Here is a 20,720-nt window from a genome sequence, read left to right on the forward strand (position 1 = left end):
CTATAAATAGGGGTGATGATTGCCTTCATTTTCATCAACTCCAAACTTATTTTTTTGGGACAACACTCCATCTCTCTCTCTCTCTCTCTCTCTCTTAACCAAATTAAAATTTTCTTTTTTTGGTTTTGAATTAGTTGAGCTAGCCCTCCCATCTTAGTAAAAATCAAGAGAATGAATGCAACACTTCTTTTCCCTGAAAGTTGTTTTATCTTGAAGTAGATTCACAAGATCCCCCCATGTGGATTAATAGGGGGTGTCTATCACCTTAAGGAGAGTGGCACTTGAAACACGACTCTACCTTACCTAAAGTTATTTTGTTGAAGATTGTTTCGTTGGAGATTGGTTCATTCACTTGAAGACAAATTCATCTACTTAAAATATTGGTGATTGGGTCGTTAAAGGCAAGTCACTTGAAATTTGGTTCATATACTTGAAGTTTGGTTAAATTTGATTGAAGCTTGGTGTATTTCTTTCATTAGTGGATACATATTCGACATAAAACTAAATCTTATATCTCATTATTTTATCGCTCAAGCATATTAAATTACAACAATTGCTAATATGGATTCTAAAGAATGTTGTTTTGTCTTTTTTCGAAATCTAGTAAGCTATCCACCAAGATAACTGTTAATTTTTTGTCTAAACAAAATTAGATCATTTTATTATCTTCATTATCGTCGGAACTTAATAGGACTATGTTTTGGTGGAAGTTGTTTTGAAAGCTTAAAATTCATCCCAAATATAAAATTTTCATGTGGGAAGCTCTTCATAATAGTTTTCTTGTTAAGGATATTTTCGCTAGATGCTTAAATATTGAAAATGTTTACTCGTTTTTGTCATAAGCACATTGAGTCCAATTGGCATTTGCTCCTCTTGTGAGTTTACTAAGGCCCTTTTTGTTTAACGGGGTTTTGATAGGGTGGAATTGTTGGACCGACTTTCCCACCCCTATCGCATTTTTGGACGTTTGGTAACTTGGGGTTGGATTGTGAGATGACACCAGAAAACACAAGTACTTTTCTTGTCGACCCACGTGGCCAAAGTCCCACAAAATTGGTTGAACTTTGCCGAAAATCCAGGAATTTTGCATTCTGCGTCTATTCGATCTCCAGAAACTGATCAGCCACCATTTCTCCTCTCAACAGAATATTGTCATTGAGGAATTCAATTCAAATGGAGAATGGTTTATAGGCAAGTTGAATCCAAGGTTTTCCACAACCAGCGTGACCTTAATTCAACATCAGTTTTCACAAGAAGCATAAGGAGAAGGTGTTCATTTCTAACTTGCCTCACACACTGAAGAAAACAAAATTCATGAAAGAAGAGAACAAAGGATCGGTTGCAGGAAATCAAAGTCCATGAAAGAAGAGAAGAAGAAAAGTGGACTTGGCTGCAAATAGCCCGCGGCTTCGGTTGTAGGAAGCCTACACCTAGACCTCTTGTTTGAAAATGGATGTTTGGGGTACTTAAACAAGTTTAAAGCTAGCCGGTTGTTCTAATTTCAATCATATGAGTTTAAAATATTTCAAAATTTCGAATTTTACCCATAAGAAGAAATCGACTTATGTTTAAGTCACATGATGGCTCGTCCTTACCATCATCAACTATTATTCTCTCTTACCAAAAAAAAAATCAACTATTATTCTCCGAGCCTGATCACCCGACAATAGAGCAACATCATATGCCGGTCAACCTGCCATAATCCGGTGAACTTGCTGGAATCTAGAGGAATCCTTTATTCTTCTTATTTTAAGAGAAAAGAGAATCAACCCACATTAACATTAAGGTGTATCCACTACACCATTTCTCTATCGAGATCCTCTATTTTTGCTTGTCTGTACTGTCGTGTTTGTCGCAGACAAAATAGGGTGGCAAAAATACCACCTTACCCTTGTCCGAGCTGGGGTAAGACGGTATTTTCCACCTTGCTGTGTGTGGGGCATATGACAGTATTGGACAGGCGGAAATAGAGGATCCGGATCCATTTGTCTTCTCCTTCCTAATTCTAATGAGTAAATGCTATCAGATGGCTCACCTACCATCAATTCGACTCCTCTACTTCCACCTGCCCCTACTGCTATGTGCACCCTTTTTGTCATACTTGTGTATGAGAGCACACGGCAATACTAGGCAGGTGGAAGTAGAGGAATCGGATCCGATCCACCATAGTTTCCTATAGCTTGCATCATTTATTAATTTACTTGCTCTTTATTTTAAAAGAAAAGACAATAATAGAAAAAGAATCCATTTTCAGCAAATGGGAAGTTGTGAAGCAATCACTTTTTTTTTTTGGGGGTTATGCTGATGGCTTTTGTGGTACCAATACTTCATCCTTGGTTCCCTTGGTACAACACTATAAGCTCTTGACCATTGAGGCAACCAAAGGTATTAATTGAAGCAATCACTTTTTAGCATCTACAATTGGAATAAACTACCAATTTATGGTTTGATGTCCAATCTCGTCACACTACTACATGTAGATATTCGAAGTGTTAGTAATCTCCGATCTATTCTAGACTTTTGGATCTAGAAAGCGAGAAATGTCTGAGCCTCCTTGTTTAACTGGGTCCAAGGAGTCACTTTTAGTCCCATAGTAGTTCTCTCACTTTCTTGAAATAATTATACTCTACACTGACCCTAGGGATGTAAACAGATCGAAATCTAACGGATAGTGGCATTATCATATTTGTGTCCGATTATATTCGAACGGATTTAGATAATATTTTTTTAGTTTTTGGATGGATTCAGATAATTTCCGGATAGTAATTTTTTGAATATAGGTTCTCCTAAATGAATATGAACACGGATCGAATACGATTTTCGACCATCCGTTGACATATTTATCGGTTTTATAATGAGGGTTAGGGTTGAGACTTGAGAGTTCTGCAACTACTCTTTCTTCTACTCTTCTTAGTTTTTTATTTTCTTACGTTTTTTACTTTTGATTTTTTAATAGATATGTAATTCTATGTATCACATTGCATAAAACAATATATATAAACCAATAACAAATCTAAAAAAAGAATCACATTATTTTAACTTATAAATTTATAAAAATAAGATAACAAAATCCAATAAGGTAACTTAAAGGATAGACAAACACAAAGTTATATTTCGGATATTTTATTACCATCGGATTGCTAAACGAATCGGATAATAATCGGTCGGATAGGGGGATTATCATATTCGTATCTGATTAGTTTCGGATGAATTCGGATTCTCCTAAACGGATACGAAAGCGGATCGAATACGGATTTACGAATATCCATTTACATCCTTAACCGACTCTGTGCGGCCATTAACTACTTGTTAGGGTGTATAGGGATCAATTCGAGTCCTCTACTTCCACCTGTCCCTATTATCGTGTGCACCCCACACACAAGCAAGGTGGAATGTACCGTCTTACCCCTACCTGAGCGCCTTGCCCGAGTGGGAGTAAGGCGGTATTTTCCATCGCGTTTGTGTGTAAGGGTGCACAGCAGTGTTATACAAGGCAAAGACTGTAAGACTAATCTGTAATACGGTAATAGAAAAATACTTGTTAGTAGCACCGAGACACGAACCAGAGAGGAGAACTCCGAACAACACTAACAGGAACAAGCACGATCAGGGTGAGTTGAATCGTATCTAACAAATACTCTCCTTAGGGTTTTAGATGCCCCACTTCTGCAAATTGGGTTGACCTTGCACCTAGCCCTCCAAGATGAAACAACTCCTCAACGTATATGTTTGCAATACCTAATACAAGTACAATAGGATTCCAAAGGCTATACTATCACTCTGTTTATAAGAAACTAAAATAAGATAAAACAATCTCTGGAACGAACAGTTGCAGAGACAGAAAACGAAATATGTTGTGTGTATTTTAAATGGTATGCAAGACATGGTATTTATGGTGCTGGAGTACCCTTTCATGAAGGGATATACCCATACGAATACAGGTGACCTACGTACAAGGAGCAACTCTTACAAGGGAGGTGTGAGGTAGAGGCTGTATCTATTTGTATACGAACAGGCGTGTATGCAAAACTTCTATTATTTAAAAAGAAGGTTTTGTTCACACCCCGACCTCGACCTTGATAGCACTCCAAGGACCCCCCACACACTAGAGAGAAGGGCGACTACCCCTCCAAAAAGCTCACATCTTAAGAAACCAACCATATATATATACCACTCAAGTTACTTTCCCACAACCAATGTGGGATTATTCCTTTATATTGCCTCTTGCACACAAAAGTACACAACAAATTCAAACAAAAAAATGGAGGGAAGATAAAAAAGAGGGAATGAACAAAAGACACTTTTTTGAAATTTTGACTCACTTTGACTCTAAAAGTACTTTTAAAAATAATAATACAACAAACAATACCAGGCAGAAGGACTTAGAGGAGTCGGAGGGATAAAAAGAATGGCATGAAAAGGTGAGAACAAGAAAATGGTTCCTCCATCGCTTTGATCTCCACCAGCAATGGTGATGGCGATTCTTTGCAAAACTTCGAGTTTTGGTCTTAGGCATGGAATTAGAACGAGATTTGAGGTGGAACATTCATTCATGTGGGGTAAGGGACAACATTGTAAAATACCATTTGATTAGGTAAGCCAACTAGGATTAAACTTGTTTAGGTATCCCAATCATCCATTTTCAAACTTGAAAAAAAGAGGGAATTAAAAAAAAAGAGCAATGAAATATTTATAGAATGAAAACAACAAAAAACCAAAATAGGGGATCAAAGAAGTAAAGATGTAAACGGATCGAATTCGAATCGGATTGGGTACTATCCAAATTCGAGTTCGTTTACAATTCCGCTATCCGAATTTGATCCGAATATCCGTCGAATATAATAACACAATACCAAATTCGAATTCGACTTGTTAAACGGATTTCGAATATTATCCGGTTCGATTCATTTAGCAACGGATACCAAATATCCGAATGTTTTTATCCGATTACCATCCGATTGTCCGTTTGCTGTTTTCTATTTATTGAGCTTTATTTCTTCCTAGAAATGACTTCATTACACTCTGTTTTTCAAACCGATTTGAAATCATGTATCACATAATACATAAAATGCAAGGAATATAATAAAGAAAAGCCTTATCTAAAACCCAACCAAACCTGCAGATCCGAATATGGAACAACCCAACAAATATAAAGCAATAGGTGATGTGTAGATAAGACTAATAACAAATCCAACATACAACAACCAGATTCATACGAGTTAAAAAAAAAAAAAAAAAGAAACGAAAGATAGAAACTCACGTAAATCTGTTGGCTGACTTGAGATCGACAACCGAACAATGAGTTCTGGGACTTTAGAGGACGATCCAAGAGATGGATTTTAGAAATTAGAATGGTAGAAATGGCATCGAGGGGTAATGCTATAAAGAAGAAAACGATGCATATGAAACAACGAGAGAGAGAGAGAGAGAGAGAGAGAGAGAGAGAGAGAGAGAGAGAGAGAGAGACTTACCTTTGACAAGTTACTACGGTGATTGCGCATGCGTAACGATGTCTCTTGTAACAACGAAGATGTGCGCAGGAGGGCATGAAACAATATGTATATGAAACCAGAGAGAGAGGGATTGTAGATTTGTAGTCACAGCGAATGGAAGGCAAAGAGAACGTTGAGCTTTAGGGTTATACTTGAGAGTCTTGAGAGTTGAGAGTTGAGAGACCGAGAATCCGATATTTCAGTTTTCAAAGAGGTTTTTGGCTTTCCAAGTTTCCATCGAGACTTTTGGCTTTCCTACCTTTTTTTGTCTTATTTACATTTTTATTTGTGGCTTTCCATCGAGACTTTTGGCTTTCCATCTAAATTTTTGGCTTGCCTAATTCCTTTTTTTGGTCTTATTTACATTTTTTTTTATGTATTTCTACTTTTTGTTTTGTTTTTATATGTTTTTCTAATAGATATATGATAACATCTATCATAGTCAAATAGTAAGATATATAAAACAATCATATTTTCTAACTTACTAGCTACTAAGTTATAAATATAAATAAAATACAAAATTCAATAAGGCAACTTAATCAGATAGACGGATACGAATATTTTAATACCATTGGATAGCTAAACGAATCGGATAATAATCGATCGAAAACATGGATTACCATATTTGTATTTGATTAGTTTGGACTTAATTCGGATAGTTTCCGGATAGTGAATTTTTGAATACGAATCCTCATAAACGAATACGAACCCGAATCGAATATAGATTTTCGACTATCCGCTACATCTCTACAAAGAAGTAACCGATGCGCAATGCCGCAATTGTCTCCCATTGATCTTTCGCCATGGATCTCTGTCTCTCTCTTTCTCCTTTCCCCTTTGAGCTAAATCCCAAAATAACCAAAAAACTTTATGAATGGTGAAATAAAGGGAAACTTCACTTTCCCACTCCGGTTCTTTTCATGTAGCCTACCCCAACACTATGTGGGTCCCAACCATGGTTCGTGATCTCGGTATCGGCTGGATTGGATCGGATCGGGATCGTTCAAACTCAGGTAAATATGACACTTTTGTCCTTATTTTCTTATAAAAAAAAATTATATTTTTATATTTTTACCCCTATCCGTACAGTTGGATCGAATCGGTCTCAATCGATACCGATCCGATCCGGCCAAAATTGACTGATTCAATCTGATCCAAAATCGGCCGAATCCCATTCCATATTTTCCCCTAAACAAACGGAACCTAAAAGAATATTGGTTGTAGGGCCACTTTGGTTGAGAACTGAATTTCTATCAATTTTCTTTCTCTATTTTTTTGGAGTCTGATTTGTTTGTATAGTAAGATTATAACTGTTTATTTATTTACTTAGTATTTTCTTGTACTTGCAATCTATGTATTTTATTTGGTTACTCAGCAATTAGGTTGTTTATTGCCAATCAAAACCTAAGCCTTATTATTTATTCACCCAAAAAAAAAAAAAAACCTAAGCCTTATTCGATCTTGCAAAATGTTTCAAACTGGATTTCTGATCTCTCAATCTTTCCCTTATCCAATTTTACCAAGCTGGTTCTCTTCCACCTGTGAATGATGCTACATCATTTTATCATTTGGTTTTCTTACATTAAAAAATATTAGATTGTTAATTTTATTAAAAAATAAATTCTTTTGGTAATATATGGAGAAATATTCTCCGTGCGGGAAGTAGGTGTTAAGAAAACAACGCCCAAAATGGTAATTTGTAGAAGAAAAACAAAAACAGAGAAGAACAAACAACACACAACACCAGAAATTTACGTGGCTCACCCCCAAGATGGGAAGCTACATCCACGGTCGAGCAATAGAGCGAATTTCACTATTCTCTGGAAATGTTACAAAACTTCTCTTACAGTCCTCTCAGAGATAAGAACATTATATAAAGAAGCCCTAACCTGAAGAAGTATAAGAATACCCTTGGACCCAAAAATTACCAAAGTGGACAGGGTCGGACCAAAACATAACGTATATCCCATAATATACCGTTTCGAAAAATCTTGACGAGCCCAACACAACACCCGGCCTCTGACAGGGACGCTCACTATTTTTTGGCAATCCGAGATCGTTTCGAAGTCGAAATGGCCTTCCAAAGATCTCAACCGCACATTTTGGACAAAAAATCAGGCTTCACCAATAACAGTAGGGCCATGCCCATACACTTGGGGGTTGGAAATGACTAGTGTACCCCCCATAAATGGCAAAAATCCCACCTCCCAATGTGCCTGGGCGCGGGTTATCATTGGCTGTTGCGCGTGATGTGGTCCCTACATCCCATGCAGAGAACACTCCCCCTAATTTTATGGGAAGTAGTTTTCTATTTAGAAATGTGGTCTACATCAATACTCCCATGTGTCTATCTCTCTCCTCCTCAAAACAAGGGGACTTTGAGGAGAAAGAAATAGACACATGCCACATTCCCGAACACAGAACTTTCTCCCTAATTTTATAAATTGAAACCCAAGTTTAGGTAATCTTGTGAGCGTCTCGAACGAAAATGATTTTGACTTTTTGAGTAGCTCAACTAAAAGTGGGCCTCATCGCGATACAACCATATTACCATTCATCCTTTCCTCCGAAGTCAAGGAGAGTAAATCTGATTCGGTGACTCTAATCTTACCTTTCGGTCCCATGTGGGATCCACCTAACATGTGCATGTAATGGTCCCATTCCCTTATGCTGCACATGGCATGAGATTGTGATGGTTGAGAGAGCTGCTAGCCGTCCATAAGTTGTAGCGGACCCACTCATGGTTTATAGGTATCGGTATCAAACAATCCGTTTCAATATCATTAGTTACTGTTTACGATATCATGCCGATATTGTATTGGTGAAATAATAGGGTACAATAGTGAGAAAACCTGATTTTTTAAGAAAACCAGGGTCAAATTTGTCTGCTATTGATCGTGTCGACCATATCTATATCATGGTTTTAGTGCATGGTATTGAATCGGGTATTGATCACCTATAAAATCGATATGATACCAATATGGTATTGGTAAGGATCAGCCATATTTGACAACTTTAATTGCTTGTGTTTCCTTAAAAAATGGGTTTTTTTAACAAAAAAAAATAAATTTGTTTTACCCCCTTTTCTATACCATTTTCACTGATACAATATCAAAATCAGTGACTAGCAATACCAGTATGTATCACCTAATACAGGCGATCTGATATTGATACCTCAAACCATGATCTATATTGTATCGGTATTGGTGTATTGTACTATTGTGCACTAATACTAAAGACCCACTTAGTTCTAAGGGTGTCAATTGGTTCGATTTCAATTATTCAGTTTGGTTTTGGTTTGATTTCCAAAGAGTGTTGTTGTGATCTAGAACCAAACTGAGAACCGAATCAATTCTGAAATCTAATACTCAAGTCTAATCGAATTATATTTTGTTTGATTTAATTTGGCTTATTCAATATGGTTTCAGTTTCGATTTCGGTTCCAATTCTTATTTGACACCCTTACTGAGTTGATTAGTTCAGTGATTAGATTGAATTAAAATCCTCTGTAGTACTGGCGGGGTGGCGGTGCACATCCGACGACACAACAGAGGCCATGTGTGCAATGTGTGCCACCTGGCTTCTGCTGTGCTGTCGGTTGTGCACCTCCGTCCTGCCGGTACTGCAGAGGATCCTGGTCCGATTAGATTCCCTTTGTTGACTTTGGATTCTTAAATTGCCAGATTTACCCCTGGTCACCGGATGTCCGAAGGTAAGACTCTAGTGCGTGTCCAAAGTCCAAACACTACAAGATGAGTTCTTAAAGTGGTGCACCTTTGGTAACCGTCCAAATAGGAGGCAACGAGTGCGCCGATATTAAGTGAAGTAGTAGTCAGTGTATACTACGCGCACATACACCAGAGGCGTATTTTAACTTCTGTATGTATTTACTGGACTCAGTGAAGTGAATGGAAAGCCAAGGCGGAAGGGGACATAATCGAGGCACTGATTCACAATTTTTATTTTTATTTTTATTTGGATAAATAGTTCCTTCTAATCCTTTCTTTCACCCCTGCTTCGACTTCACCACTTTGTATATTCATTCCATTAAAAATCCCAGAATCCAATTAAAATTCTCTCTCTCTGTCTGCAGAGAGATTTTTCTTCTGCAGCTTTAATGGCGAGAATGTAGCGGTGAAGTCAGACAAGGGAGGACCGAAGCTTAGAAAAATTAGGGTTTTTGTATCTTTGGGAACGAAATGCCGTTGACGAGGTACCAGATAAGGAATGAGTATAACTTAGCGGATCCGGAGCTTTACAGAGCTGCCGATAAAGATGATCCCGAAGCTATACTTGAAGGTGTCGCACTGGCAGGTCTCGTTGGTGTGTTGCGTCAGTTGGGAGACCTTGCTGAGTGAGTCTTACTTCCAGTCATTTTCTTCTCTCGTTCGATTGTTTTTAGTTCTGTAATTTTGGTTTTCACTACTTAGAAGAGAACGTTGAAAGATTTGGCATTGAGTTGAGGTTTTTCACTGACGGATTTTCTGCTTGACTGATTGAATTGCGCATCAGAACTAGAATTTAGCTATGTATTTCTGGTTTGCCGGCTATCGTCCTTACGAGAAGTAGGAATTTTTTGGTCTGGAATCTTAGATCTGTAGAACCAGGAAAAATAGAAAGATGGTTAGCTTGAGTGGTCCTTATTCAGTCTGTCTTTCGGCAGCTTGTATGTTGGTGTTTCAAGGACAGTTGGTAAAAGTCTAGGTTCGAATTGGATCTTTCTGTGATTGGACAGTTGGTTTAAAAAATCGCTTACTAACTATAATCTAATCTGCTATTTTACTTTATAGTCTCAGTTCTGAGGGATTGGAATTTTGTGTTAATTGTTAAATTGAATTAGTTTTTCTGGTCTTATTTGAATATCCCTTTTGAATTGAGGTGTTGATGAAATTTGTTATTTCCACCATTTTTATGTGTGAAGAATGAGGGGGTGTTTCTGTTGTTGATTTTAGTTTTTATTTCATTTTTCCCTTTAATACTTATCGCACAAATCAATGATTTTTTTTTTGAGGGGGAGGTGGGGAGGGAACCTTCACTGGAAATCAAAGAGAGTGAGCAGAGAGGAAAATTTTGGTTTTGCCTCCCCATTGCCCCTCGGTCCTCATATTGAATTTTCTTAAATTTTAGGGGGATTTGTAATTTTGAATTTATCGTCTTATTTTAATTTCATTTGCTATCCATGCTCTTTATGCTTTGAATATTTTTTGGATTCACTTGAGGGAGAGGAACAGTATTTGTGCTAGTTGCTTCTAGAGTAATAAGATGTGGAGTATGCATTCTTCATGGACTGATATTTTTCTTACATCTTTATAACATTTCATGAATATCTGAACGGTCCAAAATGTGTGTCAATTTCTTACATTTCTATTGACATGACTTCAAGTGTGAAAAGTGTAGGAAAAATCCATCTGATATAATTCATTCTACCTGATTCTGTTGTGTACTAGAAAATTTGGATTTTTGAGTTTCCACTCTGGGAGATATTACAGTCGAAAGTTGTCTCAATCAGATTAATGCATTTGGCTTGAAGTAGGATGTGGTAGGTTGGATGGCAATGATCATCCAGTTGGGCTATTTTTAGGTAAGATGACGTTTAGATCTTTAATACTCAGTATCCCTAACCTACTAATCCATGCACCCATCCCTATGTATGTTAATGTCAAGAAATGGGCAGTGTCTACTACGGATGCTAAATCCAGGACTTTGGTTAGATCCTCAGAGAACTCACTCTAACCAATATAGGATTATATTGTGTTGTGAAGAACCAATTTGGGAGGGGGGGTGGGGTTCTGATCTTCTATCTGAGTCTTTCCTGCAAAGTAGACAAGGAGTAAGGCTTCTTCAAAACCTGTGTCCTGACTTGAGTATTTGGCAATAGGTAAATTTAACCTTTTTCTGTGCCCATTTGGATTTTCTGATGACTCTAGTGAACTTTTCTTGTTATGATTGATTTCTCCTGTCTTCTGATGCAACAGGTTTGCTGCACAGATATTCCACGACTTGCATGAAGAAGTGATGGCTACTGCTGCCAGAGGCCATGGTCTGATGCTCCGTGTCCAACAACTCGAGGCAGAAGTTCCATCAATTGAGAAGGCATTTCTCACTCAAACCAGTCATTCACTATTCCTTCTCAATGCAGGTCATTATACTTTTTAAGAATTCTTTTCTTTGCAATAATTGTTTGACATACGGTTTTATTGATTTATTAGGGAGAAAAAGAAAAGGCTTCATTGATTTAATAGAGAAAGAAAGAATTTTTCCCTTTTATTTTGCCGGGGGGGGGGGGGGAGGAGATTAAGTTCAAAGTAATGAAGGAAAAATAACAAGAGAGAAAAAGGAGGGAAAGAGAGAGAGGAAGAAGAAGAAGATGCACAAGAAACACTTGGGGAGAAAACCGATTTCTCTCCCCTATGTTTATTAACTTGAAAGAACATATAACATTACAGCAATACCCCCACACTAACGTAAGAATAACTAAAGAGGTTAAAAAAAAGCTTATTTAATAAATTACCCATAATACATTAATACCCTTACTACATGAATTCTAACACTCAGTTTGCTCAAGAGGGTACTGAACTGGAGAGAGGTAATCCCTTTGGTGAAGATATCAGTCAACTGGTCTCTTGTCTTCACAAAGGATTGCAAATGCAGCCAGAGTCAATTTTTCTCTAATGAAATGCCGATCAACCTCAATGTGTTTTGTATGGTCGTGTTGCACCGGATTGTGAGCATACTTATAGCAGCCTTCTTGTCATAATACAACCACATGGATCCCTCAATAACAAACCGAATTCTTGAACTAACATTTTCAACCATGGAAGCTTGCAGGCTCTTTGAGCCATGACTCTGAATTCTGTCTTTGCACTTGATCTTGCCACAATAGACTATTTTTTCGCTTCTCCAGGCAGCCACTTTCCCATCAATTGAGGGAAAATTGAAGCCTGTAGGGGTTGGCATATACACTTCCTTTTCCATGTAACCATAGAAGGATTCATTCTTTACATCTAGCTAGTACAATGGCCATTTTCAATTGGCTGTTAATAATAAAAGGACTATGATCGAATTATGTTTAGCCACAGGGGAAAACGTCTCCTGATAGTTAATTCCGTACACTTGACTATTATTCTTTGGCCACCAATCTGGCCTTATATCTCTTAATAGTACCATCTGATCGGTACATGATTGAGTAGACCCATATGCATCGAACCGGAATCCTCCTCTTTGGAAGATCAACAAGCTCCCAAGTATAGTTCTTCTCAAGGTCATCATTTCCTCATTTATAGGTTCCTTCCGCTTTGGGTCAGACATAGCCTCAGTGACATTCTTGGGATGATCTAACTCAAAAGAAAGGGAGGGAGTATTAATTGACTCGGAAAGGTGAGGCTCAGGTGAGAAAGTAACACCTGAAGGAGAGATTGCATCATAGGAAACAAAATTGACTATGGGATTAGTACAAGCTCATGTTCCTTTCCGAACAATAATGGGATGATATAACTCAGAAGAAAGGGAGCGAGTATTAACTGACTCGGAAAGGTGAGGCTCAGGATAAGGATCAAATGATGATTTTTGGCATGTCTTCCTTTCCCTTCTTGTGTATACACGTAGTTCCTTCTCCTTGTCAACCTTCTCAATGCTAGGTTCCCCTTCAATACCAGCTCCCCCTGAATGGTCTAATACATCAGCAACATCCACACCCTTGTGCTTGCCCACGTAAAAAAGAAACAGAGGAATAGTTTGAAAAGGGTGCACAACAACAGCTACGTCTTCTCTTCCACTACTCTCCCCCTTAAGAATAAGAGGTGGATTATTGGGAGTAAAAAATGGCACAGACTCAAAGAAGTTGACATTTTGAGAGAAGGTGCTTCTTGGAGGATGGGAGATAGCACTTATAGCCTTTCGTAGAAGAGGTATATAACCAAGGGAAATCCATTTAAGAGCTTTAGGATAAAGTTTAGTCTGAGTAGACTTATTAATATGCACATAGCACACACACCCAAACACTTTTGGAGGAAGGGGAAAGAAAAAACATGGGGAGACGTGATTTCTAAAGGAGATCAGAAACCATGGATACTAGAAAAAATGCGATTTAAGAAGACAATAGTAAGGAGAACACCAGACCAAAATGTCTTAGGGACATGTATACCAAGTGGTAGGCTCCTATCGACTTCCAATATATGGAGATTTTTTTGCTCAGCTACCCCGTTCTATTGGGATGTGTCCAAGGTTCTAAAACTCGATTTCAACACTAATTTCGACCAGCCAAAAACTGAGATATGGTCGAAACTGGTCGAAACCTGGTCAAAATCAGGGATTTTATCCTAGCCAACTCAAGTTGGTGGTTTCGAGGCCTAAAAATGTGTTTTTTGCTCTAGTTTTTTCTATACAGCCCAGGTTTGACAATCTAAACACAATACATGAACTTTTTTGACACAAAAAAACTCAAAATGGTACTTGTGGTTATTGACCCAAGTTTACTAGTGTACACACAGTGTACTAAGAATCATAGTTGTTAAGGGCGACACTTATTTATGCCGAATATTATTTAAGTAAAAGTTTTCATTTACTTAAGATATTATTCATAAATAGGCATTTGAATTCAATAAAAATAGTTAAAAAATAAAATTCCAAAAGGATAAAAAGTCAACCCCCAGTTCAATTGATTTATATTGAAGGAGTTATGTATCAGTCAAACTTAATTTGGTGTGCGTGAATGCTGTCAAAATCGTTCTAAATGAAAAAATATATTTTTTTAAATATAAAAACAAATGAATATTTTACAACACTTTTGGTTTTTAGTAATGTTTTACCATATTAAGATTTATGAAATTTTTAGATTTGAGAAAAATCCATTTAAGATATTTGGGGTCTATTATACACAAAAAGGTGACATAGATGTGGATGTTTCACAAAGAATTAAAGTGGGATGGATGAAGTGGAGAGGTGCGACCGGAGTACTGTGTGACCGACACATTTCTTTAAAGCTTAAAGGAAAGTTCTACATGAAAGTAGTCCGATCTGCTATGATGTATGGGTCGGAATGTTGGGCAGTTAAGAAGTGTCATTTATCGAAGCTATGTGTTGCAGAGATGAGGATGTTAAGATGAATGTGCGGCAAAACTGGGAAGGATAAAATGAGGAACGAACGTATTAGAGCTGATGTGGGAGTTGCCCCGATCAGCGACAGGCTCCTAGAGTGTCGTCTGAGGTGGTTTGACCATGTGCAACGGAGGCCTGGGGACCCCCCAGTAAGGAGTGATCTGATTCCGGTTGAAGGAGCTAAAAGAGCTTGGGGTAGGCCTAAAATAACCTTAGGTGAGGTTGTGAAGAACGACATGCATAGTTTGGGTCTTGTGCCAAGTATGACCTCAAATAGAACCTATTGGAGGGCAAGGATCCACATTGTTGACACCATGTAGCTGAGATTTTCCTGATTTCTTTGGGCTATCCTCTTTCCTCTTGCTTTCAGTTTTCATTTTCTGTTTTTCATTCTTCTTATCTCATTTCTTCATTTTTTTTCTTCTTTCTTTATACTTTACTTTTACTTTGTGAGGACCTTAGTTTTCCCTACTTTGTTTTGAAAGGATCCATGTAGCTGACCCCATTTAGTTGGGATAAGGCTGAGTTGTTGTTGTTGTTGTTAGATTTGAGAAAACCCCCAGCATTTAAAAGTTGAAAATTGCACCGAAAATCCAATTTTTGTTTTTGAACTGGGGGGGGGTTTACGTTTTATCCTTTTGGAATTTGATGATTTTTTAACTATTTTTATTGGATTCAAATAGGGGGTATTTGCTTATTTATGAATAATATCTGAAGTAAATGCTTAAATGATTAGCATAAATAAGTGTCTGTCTTGGTTTTGAGCTAGGTTTCCTCAAGTTTCAATGGGGATGAGTGATTTTATATAGGTGTTCAAGTTGAAACTTGCGAAATATGGACTGTTTCGGTCGAAACCTGGTCGAAACAGGTCGAGATGAGTCGAAACCAGGGATTTTTTGGAGTCGTTGGCCATCTCGTCTCGGTAGTTGGCGAAACTGAGATTTTGACCGAGATGTTTTTCCATGGGTGTGTCTACCATGGTTTAAGGTCTCACGAGATCTTTGTGATTCTCGATTTCAACAAGGGTCGAGTTGAAACCCCATGTGATATCAAAATAGTACATGGTTTTGGCTGAGATTTTGGCATGTCGCCGAAATTTCGGTCCAGTATCTCGTTTCGGCGAAAAAGGTACCAACTCACTTAATGTAAACACATTTTCTCAACGAGATCTGGTCGAAATTTCGACCAGTCTTGGTGGCTCTCTATGGTTTCGGTAAGTTTTGAAGGAAAACACCTCAAAACCTCATTTTTTGCCCAAATCTTACACAAGGTGTTCTAATACTAAAGATTTTGTGGAATTGGTCATGTCAGTATAGGATTCCACTATGTTTATAGGGCCTAAAATAGGCTGTCCTAGAAGTTTCATGACCTAATTAGGTCATATGGCCATCGAAACCAAGGGCCAAAATTTGACATAAAAAATACACCAACTCGGCCGAGATCTCGCCGAGTTATCGAGACAACTCGGTTTTTTGATTAATGAAATATTGGCTTTGGCCATTGTGAAAATCCTGAGATAGGATGGGTGAGATGCCCAGGCTTAGATAGCCAACCCCACCTTACCCTATCCCCTTCCATCAGTTCTTGATTCTAAACCCTAGTTTCAGTCAAATCGAGCTCAAGAGTGCTACAAGCTTTTATTTGTTACTTCAACCAAAAAAATTGTTCCCTCATTTGTTCCTATTGTTCTCTTGGTTCCCTCATATAATTTGAATTCACATTGTTCTCTTGGTTCCCTCATATAATTTGAGTTCACATTGTTCTCTTGGTTCCCTCATATAATTTGAGTTCCCATTGTTCTCTTGGTTCCCTCATATGATTTCTTAATTATTGGAGGGTTTTCTATTTGATCCTGCCTAGGATTAGACCTATTCAGGTTTTAGTCTTACTTTTAATCTGGGTGTCATGTAGGGGCTGGACGGAGAGGTGTTGTAGCACCTTCATAGTTGTGGCTGTGTAAATTGGGGTTGTAGCTCTAGCCTTTGTTGTAGTAAGGGTGGGAGTAGGGGTAGTGGCTCCTGGGTCTTTGTAACTACTGAATTGTGATTAGTATTGAGCAATATACGAAGCCCAATAAGGGTATTGCTCCGTGGACGTAGGCACATTGCCGAACCATGTATATTCTCGTCTTGTGGTGTGGTTTTGTATTTGCGTTTTATATAACCTGCTGCAGGATGATTTGTGTATGAGAAGGATGAAATGCTCGTTGAATGCCTGAGTTACCCACGAGTGAGTTGAGAAACGAACGAGTAGGGTCAAGTTTTTGAGGATCACTGACTCACCCCCCTCTCAGTGACACATTGGGACCCACACACTGACCTTTGACATTATATGAAAGCAGACTCGGGAAGCTGGTTGGATACATAAACCAAATGGGGAGTATACACTCTACCCAAACAATCCTTCCCAGCACTCAAATAACGATTCCAGCCAACAAAAAATCACAAACTTGAGAAAACTTCAATCGAATGCACATTTCAATGTATGAATCCATTCTAGTAGAACTCACAAACTCGAAGTAGCATAACCTACCAGAAAGAGACAATGGTTTACCTCAAATATAGCCTTCAAGGGAGAGAACAACCAGCAAACCAGAAGCTGGTAGTACACCAGGGATTTAGAAAATCGAGTTTTGAACTCATATAGCACCACCTTCACAGTAGGGGCCTTGGAGGCTTGAAAGAAAGCCCTAGGGCGATTCCCATAGGCTAGGTCCCACCTCCAACAAATGTTTGATGAGAGAGGAGGGTCTCAACTGGCGATACCCTATGTTTTTCTGCTTGTTCTTCAATCTGTCTTCATAGCTTCAATTCTTCACCATTAAGTCTTTTAGTTGATGACAGAACACCTCAAACCACTCTTTTTACATGATGCAGCCTCAGTTGGAGACCTCTACTCTTCTAGGGTTCCAAACCAAGAGGCACAATGGAGAGACAAGATGCTGGGCGACTCAAACCGGCTCTGATACCAAGTTCAAAGTAATGAAGGAAAAATAACGAGAAGGATAGAGATTTTGGGGGAGAATTGATTTCTGATTTCTCTCCCCTATATTTACTAACTTGAAAGAACATGTAAAATTACACCAATACCCCCATACTAACATTAGAATACCTAGAGAGGTAAAAAACAAGCTAATTTAACAAAGTACCCATAATACCCTTACTACATGAACTCTAACATATTATAATCTATTGAGTGGCCAATCCAAGTAGGCATTGAACATTAAGAGTTCAATGGCACCTAAAGATTTGATTATGGGAAAGAATCAGTGGACTCTAGTTCAACAATAGTAGGAAGATCTTGTGAAGCCTAGTCTATTTTTTACCTTTCAAAAACAACAATATGAACCAAATCTACTGGGAGAATACCGAATTGGTTAGCTGGTTCAGTTGTTCATACCATGTGCCTGTTTTGAAGCCTTTCTTCTCTAACCATCCTTCTTGTGTGGATCTCGTCGACAAAGAGGTGATTTCATGACAATCAATATCGTGAATTGTTTGTTATTTTTGTTTTAGTGAATGAGTGTAGAAAATTTTAATTTGTCTCTTTTTATTTTTTTAAGAAACAACCAGAAAATTTTTAAACCACCAGAAAATATTTTTTGTTTTCCATGTCAACTCAACATTTAAGGTAACTAAAATGGTGTGAACAGTTAACCCAAACTTCTTGTATTACTACACTCATTCACTAAAACAAAAATAACAAACAATTCACTATATTGATTGCAATGAAATCTCCTCTCTTTGTCCACAAGATATTTTTACAAGGTTCAATGCATTTCTAAAACTGTTAATGTGCATACATATGAATGAAATAATATATTTTTAAGGTTTAGTAATTATCGAAATAGCCTTAATAATGCCTTTAGTTGTCATGTATAACAAAATAAAAATATGATCCATTTTTTTTTTGTGCGCAAAAAAATATTTGTCGATTTGAATTAGAATTTTTGTTGTCTCAACATAGTATCTATTATAATCTTCAATTCTGCTGGCATTAATTCCGCTTTATCTGTGGAACTGTTTAATGACATACGAAAAGAGGAACTCTTCCACTTTCTATCAATAGTGTTCCTTCGGAACCAGCATAAATTGATTCACCAGCTTGGGTTGCTTTTTCCCCATTCAACTAGGGCTCCATTTGTTTCCAGGTAAAATTGATGAAATAAGAAAATCTTACACAAAAATGGGTATAAGAAAGAAAAAAAATTTAAATCTTTCCTTTTGCATGGTTTTGCCCAGAAACGAAAAGAGCCGAAGTCAGTCCAGTCCCTTGTCATCTACTCTTAAGCTATCTGGTTGTGACCGGTCGCCATATTGTTCAAGGAGCCTAGAAAGAAAATAGGGGGAAAAGAAAGGGAAAGATGAGGAACAGGGGGAGGGAATGGGAATAGAATGACGGAAAAGGAAAAAAGGAAAAAAAACCTGAGAGAACAGAAAAATAAGAAAAATGGGGAGCAGCTGTAGCAGCTGGCACTACTGCCGGAAAGGTTGCAATGGCAGCCACTGTCACCACCTTCCAGGCTTCCACGGCCATCATAAAGAAGAAGAAGAAGAAGACCCTCATAGTTATAAGTAAAAAGGAAAGAATACATTATTTTACACCCAAGTCTCCCTGTAAAATTAAAACTAATAGGACATAAGTTTAGTGCTTTAAACAAAACCCCCCTCTTTATATGGCACGACTTGACCGTCTATGTGTAAAGGCAACATGTTGCATGGCCACCGCCTGGGCTCGGATTTCTGCCATGACAACTATGGTGGGTTATACATTGCATGGTTGTACTTGGTTGACCTTGTTACCCAAAGAAATACACTTTGTTTTGTATTTTAGTGATAGTATATTCTATGGTTGGAATTCTTCATTGCATAGACCAGTTGACCTTTTTGTTCAAAGGGATAAGTTTTAGTTGTATTTTAATGAGATCATATTCCATGATTGGAGAAAGAGAAAAATTCAAGGCTGGATCTTCATTGCATGGGCACAACTTTCTTGCAGGTGTTGACTGGCATCCTAATCTGAGAATGGATGAAAATCTGATCACTCGGGAAGATTTGCCTCGATGTGTTATGGACTCCTATGAAGAATGTCGAGGTCCACCTCGGTTGTTCTTGCTGGACAAGTAAGTTTACTTGATTAGTGTTGGTTCAGGCATTTATATAAACTTATACAATTTTTTTTTAATAATTCCTTCCCTGTTCATATAGGTTTGATGTTGCTGGTGCTGGAGCATGTTTAAAGCGGTACTCTGATCCATCATTCTTTAAGGCAGAATTTACCTCCTCTGAGACAATGGGAGCAGATATTCAAAGGGAAAAGAAAGCTCGCAAAGTCAAGGTATGACACTGAAAAGACATCACTTTTTGGTCAATAGTATTCATATTGGTTAATTGTGTGTGGCATGATTAAGGATTAACTGGAGAGGTTATGTTTCTGGTAAGTTTGAATGAGCTATATATTTGTTTCTGCCCTTTATTTGTTATAAGTGTAAAATTTTGTGACAGAATTGGAAGAAGCTTTTGTAATGCATGTAGTGAAGTTGTTTTTAAAATATAGACCCACCAAAGAGCTATATTTCAAATATGAACAATGTTGGATGACTGTCTGGGATTGGATATGTTAGACATGTATAGCAGTTAGGGCCTTTTGAATGATGTTGGGTCTCTATCCTGTGGATGTTATTGATGTATACCATACAACAACAACAACAAACTCAGCCTTATCCCAACTTAATGGGGTCGGCTACATGGATCCAAACAAAACAAAGTAAGGGAACTGAGGTCTATAAAAAAGGAAACGAAGAGATGGGAAATGAGATTTTAAATGACAAATGAAAGACGGACAAATAAGAAAAAGAAAGAGAAAGATTAACTTGATAGGGAAGAGGCACAGCACAGCAAGTCAGGAGATTCTCAGCTAAATGTTGATGTATACTATAATATATAATAATACTATAACTTGACGCAGCCATGAAAGAGCACTCATTCCTATCGTCCCATCGTGATCTCTGGAATAAGTTATTCTCCCCTTCTGTCTTTACATAATGAAGTAATCCTCTTGTTTCTTTTCTTGTTCTATGTGGGTAACCTCAGAAGTGAATCTTGACGATGATGTCATTGCTATAGATACCTT

At 37.8% G+C, this 20,720-nt stretch overlaps 1 protein-coding gene across 7 annotated transcripts in view; it reads left to right on the top strand.

The window, feature by feature from the left end:
* The window catches only part of LOC122656576 (protein SCAR2-like), a 40,687-nt gene that overhangs the window by 12,276 nt on the left and 7,691 nt on the right, over window positions 1–20,720 (top strand). For 2 of the 7 annotated variants that reach the window (XM_043851160.1, XM_043851161.1), the window contains exons 1-4: window positions 9,525–9,846; window positions 11,468–11,631; window positions 19,587–19,710; window positions 19,796–19,925. In XM_043851160.1, the coding sequence (XP_043707095.1) occupies window positions 9,692–9,846; window positions 11,468–11,631; window positions 19,587–19,710; window positions 19,796–19,925 (573 nt within the window). In that variant the 5' untranslated portion in view covers window positions 9,525–9,691. Of the gene's footprint in view, window positions 1–9,524; window positions 9,847–11,467; window positions 11,632–19,586; window positions 19,711–19,795; window positions 19,926–20,720 lie in introns of those variants that run through there. The other 5 variants (XM_043851157.1, XM_043851158.1, XM_043851156.1 and 2 more) reach the window with 4 other exon arrangements.

The sequence above is a fragment of the Telopea speciosissima genome, chromosome 3 (genome assembly GCF_018873765.1).
Source record: "Telopea speciosissima isolate NSW1024214 ecotype Mountain lineage chromosome 3, Tspe_v1, whole genome shotgun sequence".
Taxonomy (NCBI): domain Eukaryota; kingdom Viridiplantae; phylum Streptophyta; class Magnoliopsida; order Proteales; family Proteaceae; genus Telopea; species Telopea speciosissima.